The sequence below is a fragment of the Myotis lucifugus genome, unplaced genomic scaffold (genome assembly GCF_000147115.1).
Source record: "Myotis lucifugus unplaced genomic scaffold, Myoluc2.0 scaffold_61, whole genome shotgun sequence".
Classification (NCBI taxonomy): domain Eukaryota; kingdom Metazoa; phylum Chordata; class Mammalia; order Chiroptera; family Vespertilionidae; genus Myotis; species Myotis lucifugus.
Genome location: NW_005871109.1, coordinates 88,748 through 105,369, shown reverse-complemented (window position 1 = coordinate 105,369; position 16,622 = coordinate 88,748). Strand labels below are relative to the sequence as shown.

The following is a 16,622-nucleotide window of genomic DNA, read 5'->3' as shown; positions in this document are numbered from 1 at the left end:
AAACCCACCCCCTGGCACCTGGACTGAAGGTCAAGCTGACAACACTCCTGCCTTTTGGCCAAGCGTTTTTCCAGGATGTGGCTTCGTCCACGCCACTGGATTCAGCTGACAATAATTAAAGAAATGCCCATGTGCCTTGCCAGGTGCTCTCTACAGCCGCCTCACCTGATAGACCATCAGATTTTGAAGACAAATGGAAAAATTTACACACATAAGCAACCTAATCTCTCACACACAAATAACCTAAACAACCTTATCTAATAAAGTGGACCCCTTCTACCCATTACTTTGTGCTACAGGGTGAATGGTTGTATACTTCCCCCCAACCCTTCACCAAAATGTATATTTTGAAACCTAACACCAAAATGATGTTATTAGGAGGTGGGGCCTTTGGGATACGAGTAGGTTATAAGGGCAGTACCCTCACCAATGCAATTAATGCCCTTAAAAATGGGGCCAGAGAGAATTCCCTTGCTCCTTCCACTGCAGTGTGAGGTTACAGTGAGAAGACTGCTGTGAATAAGGAACTGGGCCCCCCACCAGACGCTGAACCTGCTGGTGCCTTGATATTGGACTTCCCAGCCTCCAGAACTGTGAGAAATATACTATAAGCTATCCAGTCTGTGGTATTTTGTTATAGAAGCCCAAATAGACTAAGACACTTATTTGACTTCGATGATCTATTTATGGTCAATGTTATTACATATATACACCATCTATCCCCCCCACCCATGTATTATTACATCAATATGCCCATAACTATTTCCCCATATATCTCTAAATGGGAAGTACTCTTTAAACATAACCACAATCCCATTTAACATAATAAATTAACAGTAATTTCTTCGTTGTTTAATATCTCACGTCTAGTTATGGCTCAAATTCTTCCATTATCACATATATGTATGTGCATTGTATATATATTATATAGAATATGTTTATATGCACATATATGTATAAAACCTAAGCTCAAAGTCTTCACATTGCTGCTAGTTGATATGCTTTAAGGTTCTTCTAATTTAGCTCCCTCTCCACCTCCATCTCCCCCTCCCCCCACCCACAACTGCAATTTATTTGTTGGAGAAACTGAGTTATTTGTTCAATAGAGTTTCTCCGTTCTGAATTTTGATGATTCCATCCCTGTGGTGAGGTTTATAACATGTTCCTTTATCTTCCATTTTTCTGTGAGTCAGATCTCTAGTGAATGAGAGGAAAGAGAAGTGGGAGATGAACTCAGAGAAGTAATGGAGGACTGTGAGGGGTATAGGAAAGAGTGGCTTTCTATCTTATTGATATTCTATATGTGGTGAGACAGCATTCTCATACTTTCCTTTATTTTGTGAGATATTAATCCCCTTAGTTATTTGAATAAATATAAAATAGCTGATTTAGAACTTTTTGTCTACGAAGTTCAATGTCTGTGCTCCCTAAGGAACAGTTTTTATTAACTGCTCTTCTTGTGCATATAGACTTTTCCCTGCATGTCTCATAATATTATTTTTGAAAACTGGACACTTAAAATAATCTAATGTGGCAACTTGGGAAATCATATTTCCTCCCTCCCACCAACCCTAGGATTTATGATTGTTTTTTCGTTGTAGTTGTTGTTGATTGTTTGCTCAGTGACTTCTCTGAAGTAGATTTTTTAAAAAATATATTTTATTGATTTTTTTTACAGAGAGGAAGGGAGAGGGATAGAGAGAGTCAGAAACATCGATGAGAGAGAAACATCGATCAGCTGCCTCCTGCACACTCCCCACTGGGGATGTGCCCGCAACCGAGGTACATGCCCTTGACTGGAATCGAACCTGGGACCCTTGAGTCTGCAGGCCGACGCTCTATCCACTGAGCCAAACCGGTTAGGGCTGAAGTAAATTTTTTTAAAGTCTTTATTCTTTGTCATGTGGCCACTGTTTGGTTAGCTTAATGGTTAGGTAATGATTGATCAAATATTTCCTTATTGTCTCGAATCAATGTCTTTTAATCTTTACCAAGGGGCTCCGTGTGCATGTTGGGACATACCTTCAACACTCAGACAAGTAGTTGACAACTTTGCCATAGTTTTGACTTCCTGCTTGCCGACAGCCTCAAGATCAGTGAGAGGTGAGAGCTCTGGGCTTTCTCAGGTTCTTCCTGAGCATGCATGCAGCTTCATGATTCCCAGATTCCCAGAAATATGTTAGAGCTTTCCAAAGTTCTTATAGATATCACATTCCCCACATTTCCTTTTAAATGTTTTTGGTTAGTCTATTATTTACTCCAAGTATTATCCACTAGCTCAGGCATCTGTGAATTTAAGTAAGTGCTTGTTTTCAACAAATGCTCCTGAAGAAAAGGCTTTATGCACTGGGCAAGCTCCATGTCAGATCAAAGAAAGACAACATTGCAGATGAGGTCTTCAAAGGAATGACCAGAGAGATCAAATAATGATAAAACTCTTGGAATAAGGCTTTGAAAGAGGTCCACCCTCATTTGCTAGATTGATGGGTTTTTTTTTAAATATATTTTTTATTGATTTTTTACAGAGAGGAAGGGAGAGGGCTAGAGAGCCAGAAACATCAATGAGAAACATCAATCAGCTGCCTCCCGCACACCCCACCGGGGATGCGCCCGCAACCAAGGCACATGCCCCTGACCGGAATCGAACCCGGGACCCTTCAGTCCGCAGGCCGATGCTCTATCCACTGAGCCAAACCGGCCACGGCAAGATTGATGGTTTTTACCATGAAGCTGGGCTATTAGTATTCAAAGCTACCACAGAGTTGGAGAGCAGGACACGATACTAAAACAAGTGAAAATACGACAGGCCCTGGTTAGAATTGGTTAACTAGCTCAGTTGGTTAGATTGCAGGTTTGATCCTAGGGCAGACACATATAAGAATCAACCAATGAATACATAAATAAGTGGAATAGCAAGTTGATGTTTCTCTCCCTCTTTCTCTAAAATGTATATATTTAAAAGCATAATATGCAAATCGATGGAACAGCGGAACAACCAGAACAACCGCTCGACCAGTCGCTATGAGGCACACTGACAATCTCTGGGTCCTTCCTCCTGGCCAGCAGGCTCCGATCCCTTGATAGTGAATGGGGAACAGGGGGTAGGTGGCAGTGGCTGCCGGCAGTGGGGGAAGATGGCCCTGATCACAGGCCAGGCCTAGGGACTGTACCCGCACATGAATTTCGTGCACCGGGCCTCTAGTTAATAAGTAAAAGGCCACAAAGCTCACTGTTATTTCTGGCATTCAGCTGTTTCTGTTGAATAGTTGCTTCTTGAATTGCTGCAAACCTTGGACTAGTTGCTAGAGTTTTGAAAAAGTAAATTTGACAATTTTTGTTACTCCTTTCATTGTTTTTATGGAGAAGGAAATTTTTGGAGACTCTCACTTCACTATTTTCACAGACAAAACTATTTTTGCCTTCATCCATGAAGGATATTTTCACTAGATATAAGAGTATGGATTGGCAGTTTTTTTCTTTTAGCATTTTGAAGATGTTTTATTCTCTTCTGGTCTCTATGGTTTCTTAGTAGAAGTTTGCATTCATTTGAACATTTGTTCCTCTATATGTAATGCATTGTTTTTCTCTAGATGCTTTCAAATTTGTTTTCTTTAAGTTTTATTTTATACTGTTCGATTAACATTTGTTTAGGTATAATTTTCTTTTTTTCTGGTCCAGATTCTCTGAGGTTGAGGTTGAATCTGTAAATCTATGAACTTTGAGAAGTATTTAGCCATTAATTTTTATGTGCCAATATTTTCCTTTCTTTTTGGGCCTCCAGGGACAAATGTTAGGCCTTTTAATATTGTCCCACAATTTTATTCTGTTCAATTTTAAAGTTTTGTTTCTCTGTGTTTTTCAGATTATATAATTTTTTAAATTTATCTTTAAGTTTAATGATTCTTTTTTGTTATCAACATTCTTTTATTGATCTCACTCAGTGAAATTTTTTGCTTTGGATATTATATTTAAAAACTTCTGTTTTGTTCTTTTTTTCTAGTTTTTATTTCTTTGTTAACAGATGCTATCTCTCCATTGACTTACAGACTATTCAATATTACCTCATTGAATATGCTGTTCATGGGTTTGGGTTTATGGAATTTAAGTTACCTTTGGACAAAGCATTAAAAGACAAGAGAGTGAGAAAAAAATTCCTCAAAAACTTGGGCGCCCAAAGAGCCCCCTTTGCAGTACCTTTTGTCAGAGACACAGGTTTTAGTTGCCCACACCACTACTATCACTGCAACAGTGCAACCCTGACCCTTACCTGGCATTGGAACAGAGCCAGGAGGAAAGGAGAGAATAAACAATGGCAACTCTGGGTTGAAGGGGTTCCTCTGGCCAGAAAGAGGGGGATTCTCTCAGGGTTTTTGTTGTCTGTGCCCACTGCACAGTTCCATGACTGAGACCACCCTTAGGTTAAATTTAGAAGGTAAAAGAGGGAAAAGAATACCTCAGGAAACTTACTGGCATTTTTTACCACTTTTCCCCCCTCCCTGGTGCACCTGCTATTGCTTACTTAAAAAAAATGTTTTTATTGATTTCAGAGAGAGGGAGGGAGAGGGAGAGATGGACACATCAATCATTGATTGGCTGCCTCCACACACACCCTACCGGGGATTGCACCCACAACCCAGGCATGTGCCCTGACCGGGAATTGAACCATGACTTCCTGGTTCATGGGTCAACGATCAATCACTGAGCCACACTGGCAGGGCACTTTTGCTTACTTTAAAAAGTCCTCAAGCAGATTCTTTTTGTGTTTTGTCTGTAGGTTTTAGTTGAAATCAGTGTGAGAGACAGGTTGTAATGGTCTTTTTTCATGTTGGTCAGCACATTTATTGACCAAAATACAGTTAAGATAGAAGGTAATTTTAATACTTGAAATTATATACGATTTTAAATAAGTCAGGATTCAAAGAGAAATCATAATGGAAATTTAAAAATATTTACAATGAAAATACCTCACATCAGAACTTGAAGGTGTGAAAAAGTGGTAACTTTAGGAAATTATATAGCCCTATAAATGTTAAAGAAAGAAAATGGCTAAAATGTAATGAGCTAAGTTTTAAATTGAATACTTAAATTGAGGTGTTTAATTTGAGAAGTTAGAAAAACAATGGAGAAAACCCAAAGAATGTGAAAAGGAGATAATAGAGATTAAAATTAGAAATTAACTACAAGATGAAGATATAACAAGGAGGATCAATAAAGCCAAAAGTCTGTTATTTGAAAAAGCTAACAAAATTGCAAACCTCTAGTGAGATTGACCAGAAAGAAATAAAGTGCAGACACAAATAATAAGAATAAAAGAATATAACATATCTGTATGTACAGCAGAGATGAAATGATAATAAAAAACACAACAACTATCTTTACACCAATAATTTTTATAATGTAGATTAAATGGAAAAATCCCTAGCAAATACAAAACTTATTAGAACTCACTTGAGTAGAAATGGGAATCCTGGATAATTTTATAACTATAATATATTAAATCAGTTTTGCAAAATCCTATCACAATAACAACATAGACCTGTTGGATTTACAGATGGATTCTTATCTCTTATCTCCCAGAACAATGAGCCAAGGGTCTAAAAACTTTTCAAGGGCCCATGAAGTAGTTGAGTTTCCAAATTATGTTATTGACTCCAAAATACGAAGATGGTAAAACAGATACAAAATATCTGCATGTCCATTGATCTACTCCAATTCAACTCTTATTTAGTTGTATATAAATTATGTTTAACGTGAAGTACGGGCGCATTTTATTACGATGTGAAATGAAGATGTCAAAAATAAAAGTAGGGGCCCCGCAGTATTTTAAAATACCCTCTCACCCCGTCCCTCCCGCTGGGTGCGATGGAGACCCTTATCCACTAGAGGGCGCACTAAGCAGGCACTTAAGCTTGCTTTGCCAGGATCCTCTCCTCCCAGTCGGTCCCAGATTCACTTCTCACTCTTCCCTCTCTCTGAGCCTTGGTTGCTGGCTTGTAAATTTGGGATAATGACGCTTCCTTCACAGAAGTGAACCAAGGTGCCACCAAAGGCACTTAGGATTCTGGGGGCAGATGGTAGTCCTTAGTGTGGAGGTAGGCTGGGAAGTTCCACTTGTCCAAGGGGCCTTGGCTGAGACACCTGGGGACTGAGAAAAGGGCAGGTAGCCTTTTCTTGATTTTTCTCAAAGGACAAAGACTGGGGCAGAGACGGAGAAATGGTGGGAGTGGGGACGCTTTAAGGGCATGAACTGGGGTCTCACATTTTGACACAGAACTGCTCTTCTTCCTGAGCATGTCTTTCCTCACTATGATTTATTATTTCAAAATGCTGCCTGAGCTCAGAGGAGGCTTAGAAATCTCCCGGTTGGAGTTGGGGGGTGGGTGAAGACAAATCAGGGAGTTTTATGGAGGAGTTAGTCGTGAATTCAGTGTTAAAGAGCTGGTAGCTTTTTTTAATTTAAAAAAATTAAGTAACTTTTTAATTATAAAAATACTTGATATAAAAAATACAGGAAACACCCCCAGCAAGGGGAGCAGTGTGTTTCTTAGTTATTTTATCACCCAGAGGAATCCACCAGTAATATATATATTTTAAATATTAAGGTTTAATTTATTAGTATTATTTTTTAAATACTCACCTAAAGACATGCTTAGAGAGGAAGGAAGAAAGAGAAAGAGAGAGAGAGAGAGAGAGAGAGAGAGAGAGAGAGAGAGAGAGAGAGAGAGAAGTTGTCTTTTGTAAGTCCCCTGACCTGGATTGAACAGGCAACCTTTTAGTGCACAGGATGGGAGTCACTCTGGCTGGGCCACCAGTAATATTTTGGTGTATGATCTTTCCTTTACATGTTATGCACATATTTATAAAAACATAAAACTATTTTGAAGCTACCTTTTCTCAGTATACATTTTTCTATGTCATTCCATGTTCTTCTATTGCATAATTTATGCCCATTTCACATTCCATTGAATAAGGGTGTCAGTTTATTTAATCAATTCCTTATATATATGCAAATTGTTTCCAGGTACCCTGCTGGCATCTGATGCTCTATCCACTAGTAGCAGTAGATGGGCCTTCCATGGTCCTAGCTAAAGCCATTTCTTCCATTTGTGCCCAGAATCCCATCCTTTTTCCAGTGCTCATGGGCTATTCTCTAGCGATTTCTTCCCTCATCCCCTCCTCCACCTCTCTAGGCTCCTTGTTCCAGCTTAAAGACACCGGGCACACTCCTGCCTTAGAGCCTTTACTTTGTTTTCTTTCCTTGGAAATCTCTTCCCACAGACTACCATTTGCATAGCACATAATGCCTTCACCTCCACTTACATGGACTGGATTAAAAAAAATCCCACACAGCAGCCTAATTACAGACTCTTTACAAGAGGCATCTAAAACATAAGGCTATACAAAGGGAAAAAATAAACGAATGGACAATTTACCATAAACATGGTAACCAAAATAATGGTAAGGCTAAATTAATTTTGAATAAAATTGACTTTAAGGCAGAGGACCAGAGAGATATTGAAGGCTATCTTATAACAATAAAAATTTGCTGGCAGAATGTAAGAATTCTATATATATATGCACCTGATAATATAGCCTCAAAAATATGAAATATAAATCCACCATTACAGTGAGACATTTGAACACACCTCTTTTATCATCTCCTACTATGGTCATGGTCTAACAGAACGTTCTCTACTATGAGACTGTGAATATCCCAAGGTGAGAGACGACCTTGATCATGGCTGTATCCCAGGTAACGTGCACAGTGCCAGGCACAGGCTGGTCTTCATTATTTTCTTCCATCAACAATGATGTTACTATGCTCTGAAGAAGCACCTTCTTTAGTTGGAAATGCTCTTACTCCTTGCAGGGTCTTAGTCGTCTGGATTGAAACCCATTCTACCCCCAGTTTTCTTAATGTGTCTTGGGCATGGATAGGTTCTGGACAATTTCCCTCCGTGAAGAGTACGTGTGTCTGAGGCCAGACTTTTAAAACCATAGGTGGGTATTAATTGCAGAGAACTTAAAGTAGATCAATTTTTTTTCCCTTTCCTACAAAGTCCAAGGCTGGGCATGGTTTATATTAGAAGAATCCTTTCTGGGTAATTATCCATCCATCCTCAATAATGTATCTGGGCATTGGCATTAAGGCTTTTCAATTATTCAGATTGTCAGAGTTTTCATCTCCTGGTGAAACTTTTCTGGAAGCTCCCATGGCAGCTCTTGTGTGTGCTTGATAGCGTAGCTAAAGCTCTTGTCTTTGGCAGGCCCTTAGCCAAAGGTTGTAAATCTGGGAAATGATCATGGCAATTCAGTGACTTTCTGGAGGCTTCAGTGCATCTCTAGAGAGATTTAGATGAGAGGGAGGCTGTGAGGATTGAGTTTGCAGTCTCGGCTTTTCTCCAGGTTCTGGTTATTTCCCATCTGTTCTGGCCACCCTCCCCATAGCTTTTCCATACTTCTCTGCTTTGCTCTGTGCCCCCGATCACATTACCTGGGCTCTCTGGTCCGGTTCTGCCGATGGAAGCCTGGGCTGGAGATCAGAGGGAGGAGCAGAGAATTTCTTCCAGGCTCTGATGCCGTGGTTTGGAGATTAGCCCTTCAATGGTTCCATCAGAACACCAGCAAGCCTCCCCCCTGCCCTCCATGCCCCTCTAGACTTAGAGGTGGTAACAGCTTTCCAAGTTGTCTGTTGTTGGGTAGCTCCAACCAGTTTTCATTCTCTTAACACCGCCCATCAATAGCCCTTCATTAAATTGTCTTCCGAATCCTATCCGAGCGGACTTCTTTTCCTGCTGGGACCTGCCTGGGGTACGAAATGGTGCAGAATACACATTATGTCTGAAGAGGAGCTCTGTGGGATACATCTGAGAGGACGCTTGGACTCCATCTCAGGTGCTATAGATCCTGCGACTCAGAGAAGGAAAGACACTTAGGGTCACAGGGGTAAGAGAGAAGCCTCAGCTTATCCCCTGTGCTGTGCTAGTCCCACAACCTGCTGGGCCTTCTCTGGTGCTGTCTTCATTGAGGAGCTGTCGGGAGGAGGTACTTCCCATGCTTTACCTCATGTATGATGCCTCACCACAATGTAATCCTGTAGTTATCACTACCCCTGCTGTAGAGGTCAGGAAAGGGGGGCCGAGAGAGGTTAAGTAGCTCGCCAACATCACACAGCCAATGAGTGGAAGCTGAGAGTCAAACCCAATTCCGTCTGAGTGTAGCCCCAGAAGTTTCTCAGGCGCACAAGAACACGGATGCAGAGGTTCACCTGGGACGGGAGGAAGGGCACCTGCTGCTGAGAGGAGGCCAGGCACTGGCTTAGATAGGATGGGGGGGGGGGCGGGCGAGGTAGAGGGTCCTTTTCTAAAGCTGGAGGCCAGGTGAATTCAGAGACAGGAGTGGGCATAGGGCTGTGAGGAGTCAGGGAAGGGACAGAACATGCTTAGTATGACAGAGCTGGTATACGGGTACAAGGCAATACCTGTTAGTGTAGCCATAGTTATTTTTATTATTATTTTGTGGAGAGGCCAAAGTGGCTTCTAGAGCCAGGCCCTTGGCAGGCTTCCTTGCAGGACACCTAAAGCCATCTCCAGGCCAGCAGAGCAAGCCCCCTAGAATCCAAGTGGCCAGGGAATGTCCCCTGAGTCACCCCCTCAATTAGGCACCAGGACAGTGACAGGAGTAGCATTTCCCTGGCTGGTGTCTGCTGCGGTTGTCCGGGTGTGTTTGGAAAGGTGTTGCCCCTCAGACTCTGGATAGAGGGCTCCGTCTTAGCTCAGGGTGCATGACTGCTGCTCAGACTCCCCAGCGTCCTCAGGAGCACGGGGCTAAGCAGGCTGGCCAGGAAGGAGTGTGACTGGCACCCGGATGGCCTTCGATTTAGGGAGGCAGAAGCTCTGGCTCCTCCCACCAGAGCGGTGGTCCTCAAAGTTCAGCAGGCGGCCAAATCACCTGGAAGGCTGGTTAAAACACAGCTCGCTGGCCCTAGCCGGTTTGGCTCAGTGGATAGAGCGTCAGCTTGCGGACTGAAGGGTCCTGAGTTTGATTCTGGTCAAGAGCATGTACGTCAGTTGCAGGCTCAATCCCCTGCCCTGGTTGGGGCACGTGTGGGAGGCAACCAATCGTGTCTCTCTCTCTCTGTCTCTCCCCCTGCCTTCCACTCTCTCTAGAAATCAATGGAAAAATATCCTCTGGTGAGGATTAAAACAAAACCAAAACAAAACAGCTTGCTGGACCCTAGCGGGAGAGTTTTGGTTCAGTAGTTCTGGGGGAGGCCTGAGAATTTGCATTTCCTATACCATCCCAGAGGTTGCTGGTGCTGCTGGGGACCAGGGTCATTCTTGAAAAACCACTGCCCTGGGAAACTGGGCATTTGCACACACTCCTTTTCATCCTGTCTGAGGGCTGGATGTAGGGGCAAGACAATAGTGAAGGAATCTTGAGTTCTTATTTCTACTAACTTGCTCTGAGGCTGCATTTCTGAAGGTGGTCTTGGTTGTAATGGAAAGTAGCTTGTTTAAGTAAGACAGGGAATTTGTTGTGGTTTGGGAATCTCTCTAAATTCAATGAGGAGTTGAATAGTTAGGGCTTGGTTAGGGCAGGCCTGGAGCCCTCAGTGTCTGGAATTCACATGCTGGCTGTCCAGGGCATCCCAGTCAGGTGATTTGGCTGCTACTAACCTCTGGTCCAGCTTATTTCAATTCCAAATGTGGATGAGAGGTGATCTGATTGGCCCACAATGGGCAGGACCTTCCATCCCCGCCCTTACTTAGCCAATAAGCTACAGCAAGTGAGTGGAGAGGATGCAGCTTTGTGGAGGAGAGGACTCCGGGAGGATCCGGAAAACAGGCGGGGCTGCCCTAGTCCCTACCGCCTTGAACAGAGCAGCTGTGATCCCTCAAGGAGCTTATTAGGATGACCGTGACTAAGATTCTTCCCCTCACTGGGCCTCAGTTTCTCTACCTGTAGATGAGGGCTTGAGGTTAGCAGCAGTTCTCAACCTGTGGGTCGCGACCCCTTTGGCGGTCGAACGACCCTTTCACAGGGGTCGCCTAAGACCATCCTGCATATCAGATATTTACATTACGATTCATAACAGTAGCAACATTACAGTTATGAAGTAGCAACGAAAATAATTTTATGGTTGGGTCACAGCATGAGGAACTGTATTTAAAGGACCAGAAGGTTGAGAACCACTGGGTTAGAGCCTCATCACTGGATCATTGTTCCTTTCACAAAACAGGCCTGCGTCATAACAGCTCGGGACGCTTGAAAATAGAGGCCCATGTGCTCCACACTGTGCTGCTAAATGGTCCACGACAGGAATTCCAAAACAAAGCAAAACAAAACAAAATGCCCTGCTTTGTAGTGTTTGCCCAATTTCCAGGGTGTAAATAAATACTCTCACTATGGCCAACTTCACTAGTCAAGTGGAGTCACTGAATAAGGAGCTGGGAAGAGAGCTGCTGCACCAGGCCCCAGCTCACCACCCGCCTGCGGACTCAGAACCTCGGAGGGGGGGGGGGGGGTCGGGGGGACTGGGAATCTGCATTTCACCCCCAGGTGATCCTGGTGGAGAATAAAATTTTCAAACCCTGTACCCAGAGATCTCTGAGGGCTTTTCCAGTCCTTACATTGCCTCATTCGAAAGATATTGTGAGTTCTCACATTGGCTCTGGGGGCTGGGGAAAATTTTCTCTTTTGAGAGCAATGCATGGGAAGGCCTGGAGAGATTGATGGGCCCAAGTGAGTCAATGGTGCATTTGCTCCAGCCTGTCTGGTACCCTGGGGCCAGATCTACCTCTGCCGGTCCCCCGTGAGTGCCCTGTCTCACCATTGCTCCTGGAGGCAGGGCAGCAGCATCTCAATGTGCAGGTCTCAGCGGTGCAGGAGGGGACTGCCGGACACGGGGTTGCAGCTGTGGGTACTGGGATCCTGGTCCATCTCTCAACTCTCTGGGTGGGCTGGCCTTTCAGCTGCCATCAGCATGAACTTCTGATCTGATATCTCCATCCCCAGATCAGAGAGCCTGTCTGGTCATCAGGTATTTTTGTGCAGGTTTCTCATCTTGATGACCTTTTCTGAGCGGGTGGGGACAGAGTGGACACCATCTCTTACTTGACTTGAGATGTGCTGAGTCAGAGAGAGCCGTCACAGAGCCCATGGGAGACCCACCAACACACAGCAGGGCTGAGGCAGAAGCTGGGAAGCTGGCAGTCGGGGAGGGGAAAGTACAAACTACTGGCAGGAGCGTAAACTCTTTCTTTAGGGACCTTTCAGAAGAAGCCATTTAGTTTTGGGCTGGAATAATCTCTGACTTCCTCTTATGCTCTAAAGTAGTGGTTCTCAGAGTGTGACCCCCCTACCCCACAGACCAGTAGCATCTGCACCACCTGGGAACTTCTTAGAAATGCAAATGTAAATTCTCAGACTCAGAATGTCCCCTCTCTTAAAGCCATTGCCTGACAACAGGATTCCAGGTCCATTTGTGGGGAGGTCAAACCCTTTTCAGCCCAAATGCCCCACAGGCCTGCCATGCTGAGCTGTCCTTAGGCCACAGAGTGGATGGGCTGTGACAGTAGAAGTGATGGGGGGTTCTGGGATGGGGATGGGGGTGGGAAACCACAAGAGACAAAAGTGATTGCTCCGGATAGCACAGGTCTTTCCAGGCGCTCTCTAGTGGGGATGCTTGTTAGGAGGCCCAGGGCCATCACAGCCTCTGCTTAAAGATGTCCTGCTTAGCGTGGAAACTTCAAGCAGTGGACAAGTTCCTGGACTGCTAACTCTTCTCCTCTCTTCTTCTGCAGTTCTCTTAGCGTTCCTGGCTCTGGATTTTGCTGCTTGTCCTCCGTCATGGCCCTGCCCCATCTTCCCAGCCACTCTGCCTCCCATCAGAGTCTTGCCATCTCTGCATTATGGCTCCGGCTCCCTTGAGCAGCACATGCTCTGTACTACTGGAAGTTTGGGCTTTCATGCCGTGCTTTGTTCTACAGCCCTGTCCAGCCTCATCTGGTCCTGGAGGCCAGAACCCTCCTTGGCCAGCTCCTGGACAGTGCCCAGAGTCTCTGAGGAACCCCCTACATCAAGCATGTCAAACTCAAAGGCTGACACAGGCCAAATAAACAAGGTTTAAGTTTATGTGGGCCACAAAAAAACAAAAGCTTCCATTTTCATAGAAACGTAGGTTTATTTCAATAGAGACATGCTGAATACAAAGGGCTGAAATAAAGAAGTAATTGTTAACATAAAAGAATAAAACATTTTAATAAAAATAAATGTTTTTTCTTTACATTAACTTACCAGACACTGAATAACTGCACAAATTAATAAGCGTAATGCAAGTAAACCTATTTTTCCTGTTCTCCGAAAGCGAAATATTTTCTCTTGCACACACCAAACAAGTCAGTCCAAGACTAATGACGTGGCAATTGGCTGCTAAATATTCCCTGCTAGTATTAGTGGAGAGAAATGGTGTACCTGCACGTGAGGCATGTAAGGGAAATGAATTCAACATGATTATAGTAATCAGTCATTAGTGAAAGTTATAGTTAGTTATTAATAACTAGAGGCTTGGTGCATGATTTGTGCATGGGGGCGGGGAGTTCCTCAGCCCGGCTGGCACCCTTTCGCAATCCGGGAGTGCTGGCTCCTAACTGCTCACCTGCCTGCCTGATCGCCCCTAACCACCTCTGCCTCGGCCTCTGCCGCTGTGGCTTCATCCAGAAGGACGTCTGGAATGATGTCTGGAAGGTCGTTCAACTGTCCAGTCTAATTAGCATATTACACTTTTATTATTAATAGATGCCTCATGCAAGTTAACTTAGCCTCTTCATGCATCAGTTTCCTGATGTGTAAATTGAAGTTAATACCAGAACCTAGTGTTGTGAGGATTAAGGAAGTTGCTATTTGTACTTACTACCTTGCAATAACTATTCGTGGTTATAGTGCTTATTATCTTTCTGTGTATGGATGTGTCTGGGCAAGAATTTCTGAGTTTGTAAATGTCTTGTGTGTGTATGTATGTATGTGTATATGTGTGTATCTGTGTTTATATGACCAGGCAAGCCTCCTGTCTCTGGGTGGAGTTTGTTGTTGGCCGAAGCCTGGATTCCATGAGCCAGCCAGGGCTGGCGCCGGGGATGGAATTTCCATTAAGAATTAAGCAGGACAGCACTATGAAGCCAGGCAGGCTGAGGGGAGGGGATGGAGGGGGATGATGCTCCAACTCTGAGCTTCCTCCAGCAGCCTCAGTTTGGGACTGTCTCAGAGAAGGCCTCTGCTACCTTTGCTTTGAGTTTCAGGCCTTGCTGGGGCCATGGCCCAGAAGGATGGGCAAGGAGAGAGGAGTTGCTCTCATGGGCCTTGGTAGGGAAACTTGGAGTTGCTGTGGTCAAGACTGGAGCCATGAGGCGGCCTCCCGAGAATGGAGAGGCGGCCAGCGAGGAGGGTATAGGCAGCTGGGGCCTATGTGGCCAACAGGAGACAAGGAGGCTGGGCTGTGCAGTACGTATCTGGGAAAGCGGATGTGTGTGTGTCTGTGTGCACGCGCATGTTGTGGGATGCAGGTGGGGAGCATTCATATCAAAGGTCCTAAGGCAGCGGTTCTCAACCTGTGGGTTGTGACCCCTTTGGGGGTCGAATGACCCTTTCACAGGGGTCGCCTAAGACCATCGGAAAACACATATCTAATTACATATTGTTTTTGTGATTAATCACTATGCTTTAATTATGTTCAATTTGTAACAATGAAAATACATCCTGCATATCAGATAGTTACATTACGATTCATCACAGTAGCAAAATTACAGTTATGAAGTAGCAATGAAAATAATTTTATGGTTGGGGGTCACCACAACATGAGGAACTGTATTAAAGGGTCGCGGCATTAAGAAGGTTGAGAACCACTGTCCTGAGGGAACATCTAGAAAACCAAGTCTGTTTCTCTCTTGCCCTGAAACCCAGGCACAGAATTTGGTCCTGGAAATAAAAGATCTCTTAGGCTCTTTTTGTTAATATTTATCCTGTTTATGATCTAAACCTCGTTCCATTTCTAGCACACTAAAAATATCTTAGCTTTCTAGGTAATTTTACATTCCTGATCTCATCTTATACTTTCCACAATCCATGAGCTATTATGATCACCAATGTAGATATGGGAAAAGTGAGCTTCAGAGAGGTTAAATGACTTGTCCAAGGACACACAGCTAGAAGAAAGTAGTAGAGGCAGGACGCAAAGTCAGGTCTCTTTGAGGACAAAGCCCAGACTACTTTTATTACACTACCTGACCTACCAGAAATGGACTCAGAGAAAAGATTTTGCAAACTCCAGTGTTCATGCCCAGCCATACGCGTGGCTGGGGTCCAAACTCTGTCCCCGGCTCTGAGGCAGCCTTTGTTGAGACAGGAGCTGAAGCTACTCTCAGGGAACTTGGGTGGGGTAGTGTAGAATCAGGCTGTCCGAAAATGGATGGAGGCCAGGGTCGAAGCTGGCTTGTCCCGGGGGAAAATGACTTGGGCGCCCACAGAGCTTGGGGTCCCCAGAGCTGAGGCTGTTGAGTTAATATCAGGAGCCGTAATGTGTCCAGGGCAGGAATCATGGTCATTGTTAGCCAGGGCCTGAAGAGAACAGAAGACTGAGATGGGACCTTGGAGTGGTCATTGTGTTATGGAGATGGAGCCAGCCTCCCTCTCCCTGGACACATAGTGGGGACACATGGACATAGTTTGCACATGAGGGATTTAGGTTAGCTGCCAAGGAGAACTTCCTGCCAATGAGAGGGCTCAAATTTGGGAAGAAGGCCCAAGGGAGGCTAAGGGCTGCCTCTCCTTGGTTGTGCCTAAAGGTGGGTAGAGACCCCCCCCCCAGCATTCTCTTCCCCCCATTCTTGGCAGGATGGAGGGAATTGGATGGAGTGACCTTGAAGCTTCCTTCCAGTTCAAGAATGCAACATTCCTGAGCTTTTGGGTAGGACTCAGCCCTTTCTCTCGACGTAGCCACCTGACACCAGAAGTCTGGAGGGGAAGTTTGATGAGCCCCAAGTTAGAAGGAGTCTCTGTCGTTTTTTGGCAGGTCTGTGATCTGGCGGCTGGTGATCTTATGTGGGACTCAGGTTCCAAAGGGAAGCACCTGTGGTGAATAAACCAAGTCGCATTCCAGGCAGTGGGGACTGCTCAAAGTTTGGCGGCTCCTCCGCGGAGCCTGTGAACCGCACCCACACCCCTCCTTATTTTGTTTCGGCTCCAAGGGAAACAATCACGGCGCATTCCCTTCCTTCTCCAGATGTTGGCATGAGGGGCGCATGTGGGCACCCCCGCCTGGCGGGCTCTGAGGCTCCGGGGCGCTTACCCGCGGTGACTCCCGCCCAGCCCGGGGTGAGCCAGGTCTCTAATTAGACGTGACCGCGTCCCCATTCCAGCGCTCCCCACCGAGGGCCCGGAGCGACGTTTCCACTGCCGGGGGCACCAAAATAGCCGCGCAGCAGCGGGGCTGGGGCTCCAGGCGGCAGGAGGCTGCCGCGGGACGGAGGCTTGGCAGGGAGCGCGCTGTTGCTGAAGGTCCTGCAGCGGCCCGGGGAGGCGGGGGGCGGGCGGGGGCGCGGGCAGCGGCGGCCCCGGGGCTGGGC

At 45.2% G+C, this 16,622-nt stretch overlaps 1 protein-coding gene across 1 annotated transcript in view; it reads left to right on the top strand.

Annotated features, from left to right (window-relative positions):
• Nucleotides 1-14,267: 14,267 nt before the first annotated feature.
• INSC (INSC, spindle orientation adaptor protein) overlaps nucleotides 14,268-16,622 on the top strand; it is a gene marked incomplete at its 3' end in the record, with an annotated part of 82,394 nt that continues 80,039 nt past the window's right edge. Inside the window, exon 1 of the mRNA XM_023754585.1 lies at nucleotides 14,268-14,502. Coding sequence (XP_023610353.1) covers nucleotides 14,404-14,502 — 99 coding nt within the window. The remainder of the gene's footprint in view (nucleotides 14,503-16,622) is intronic.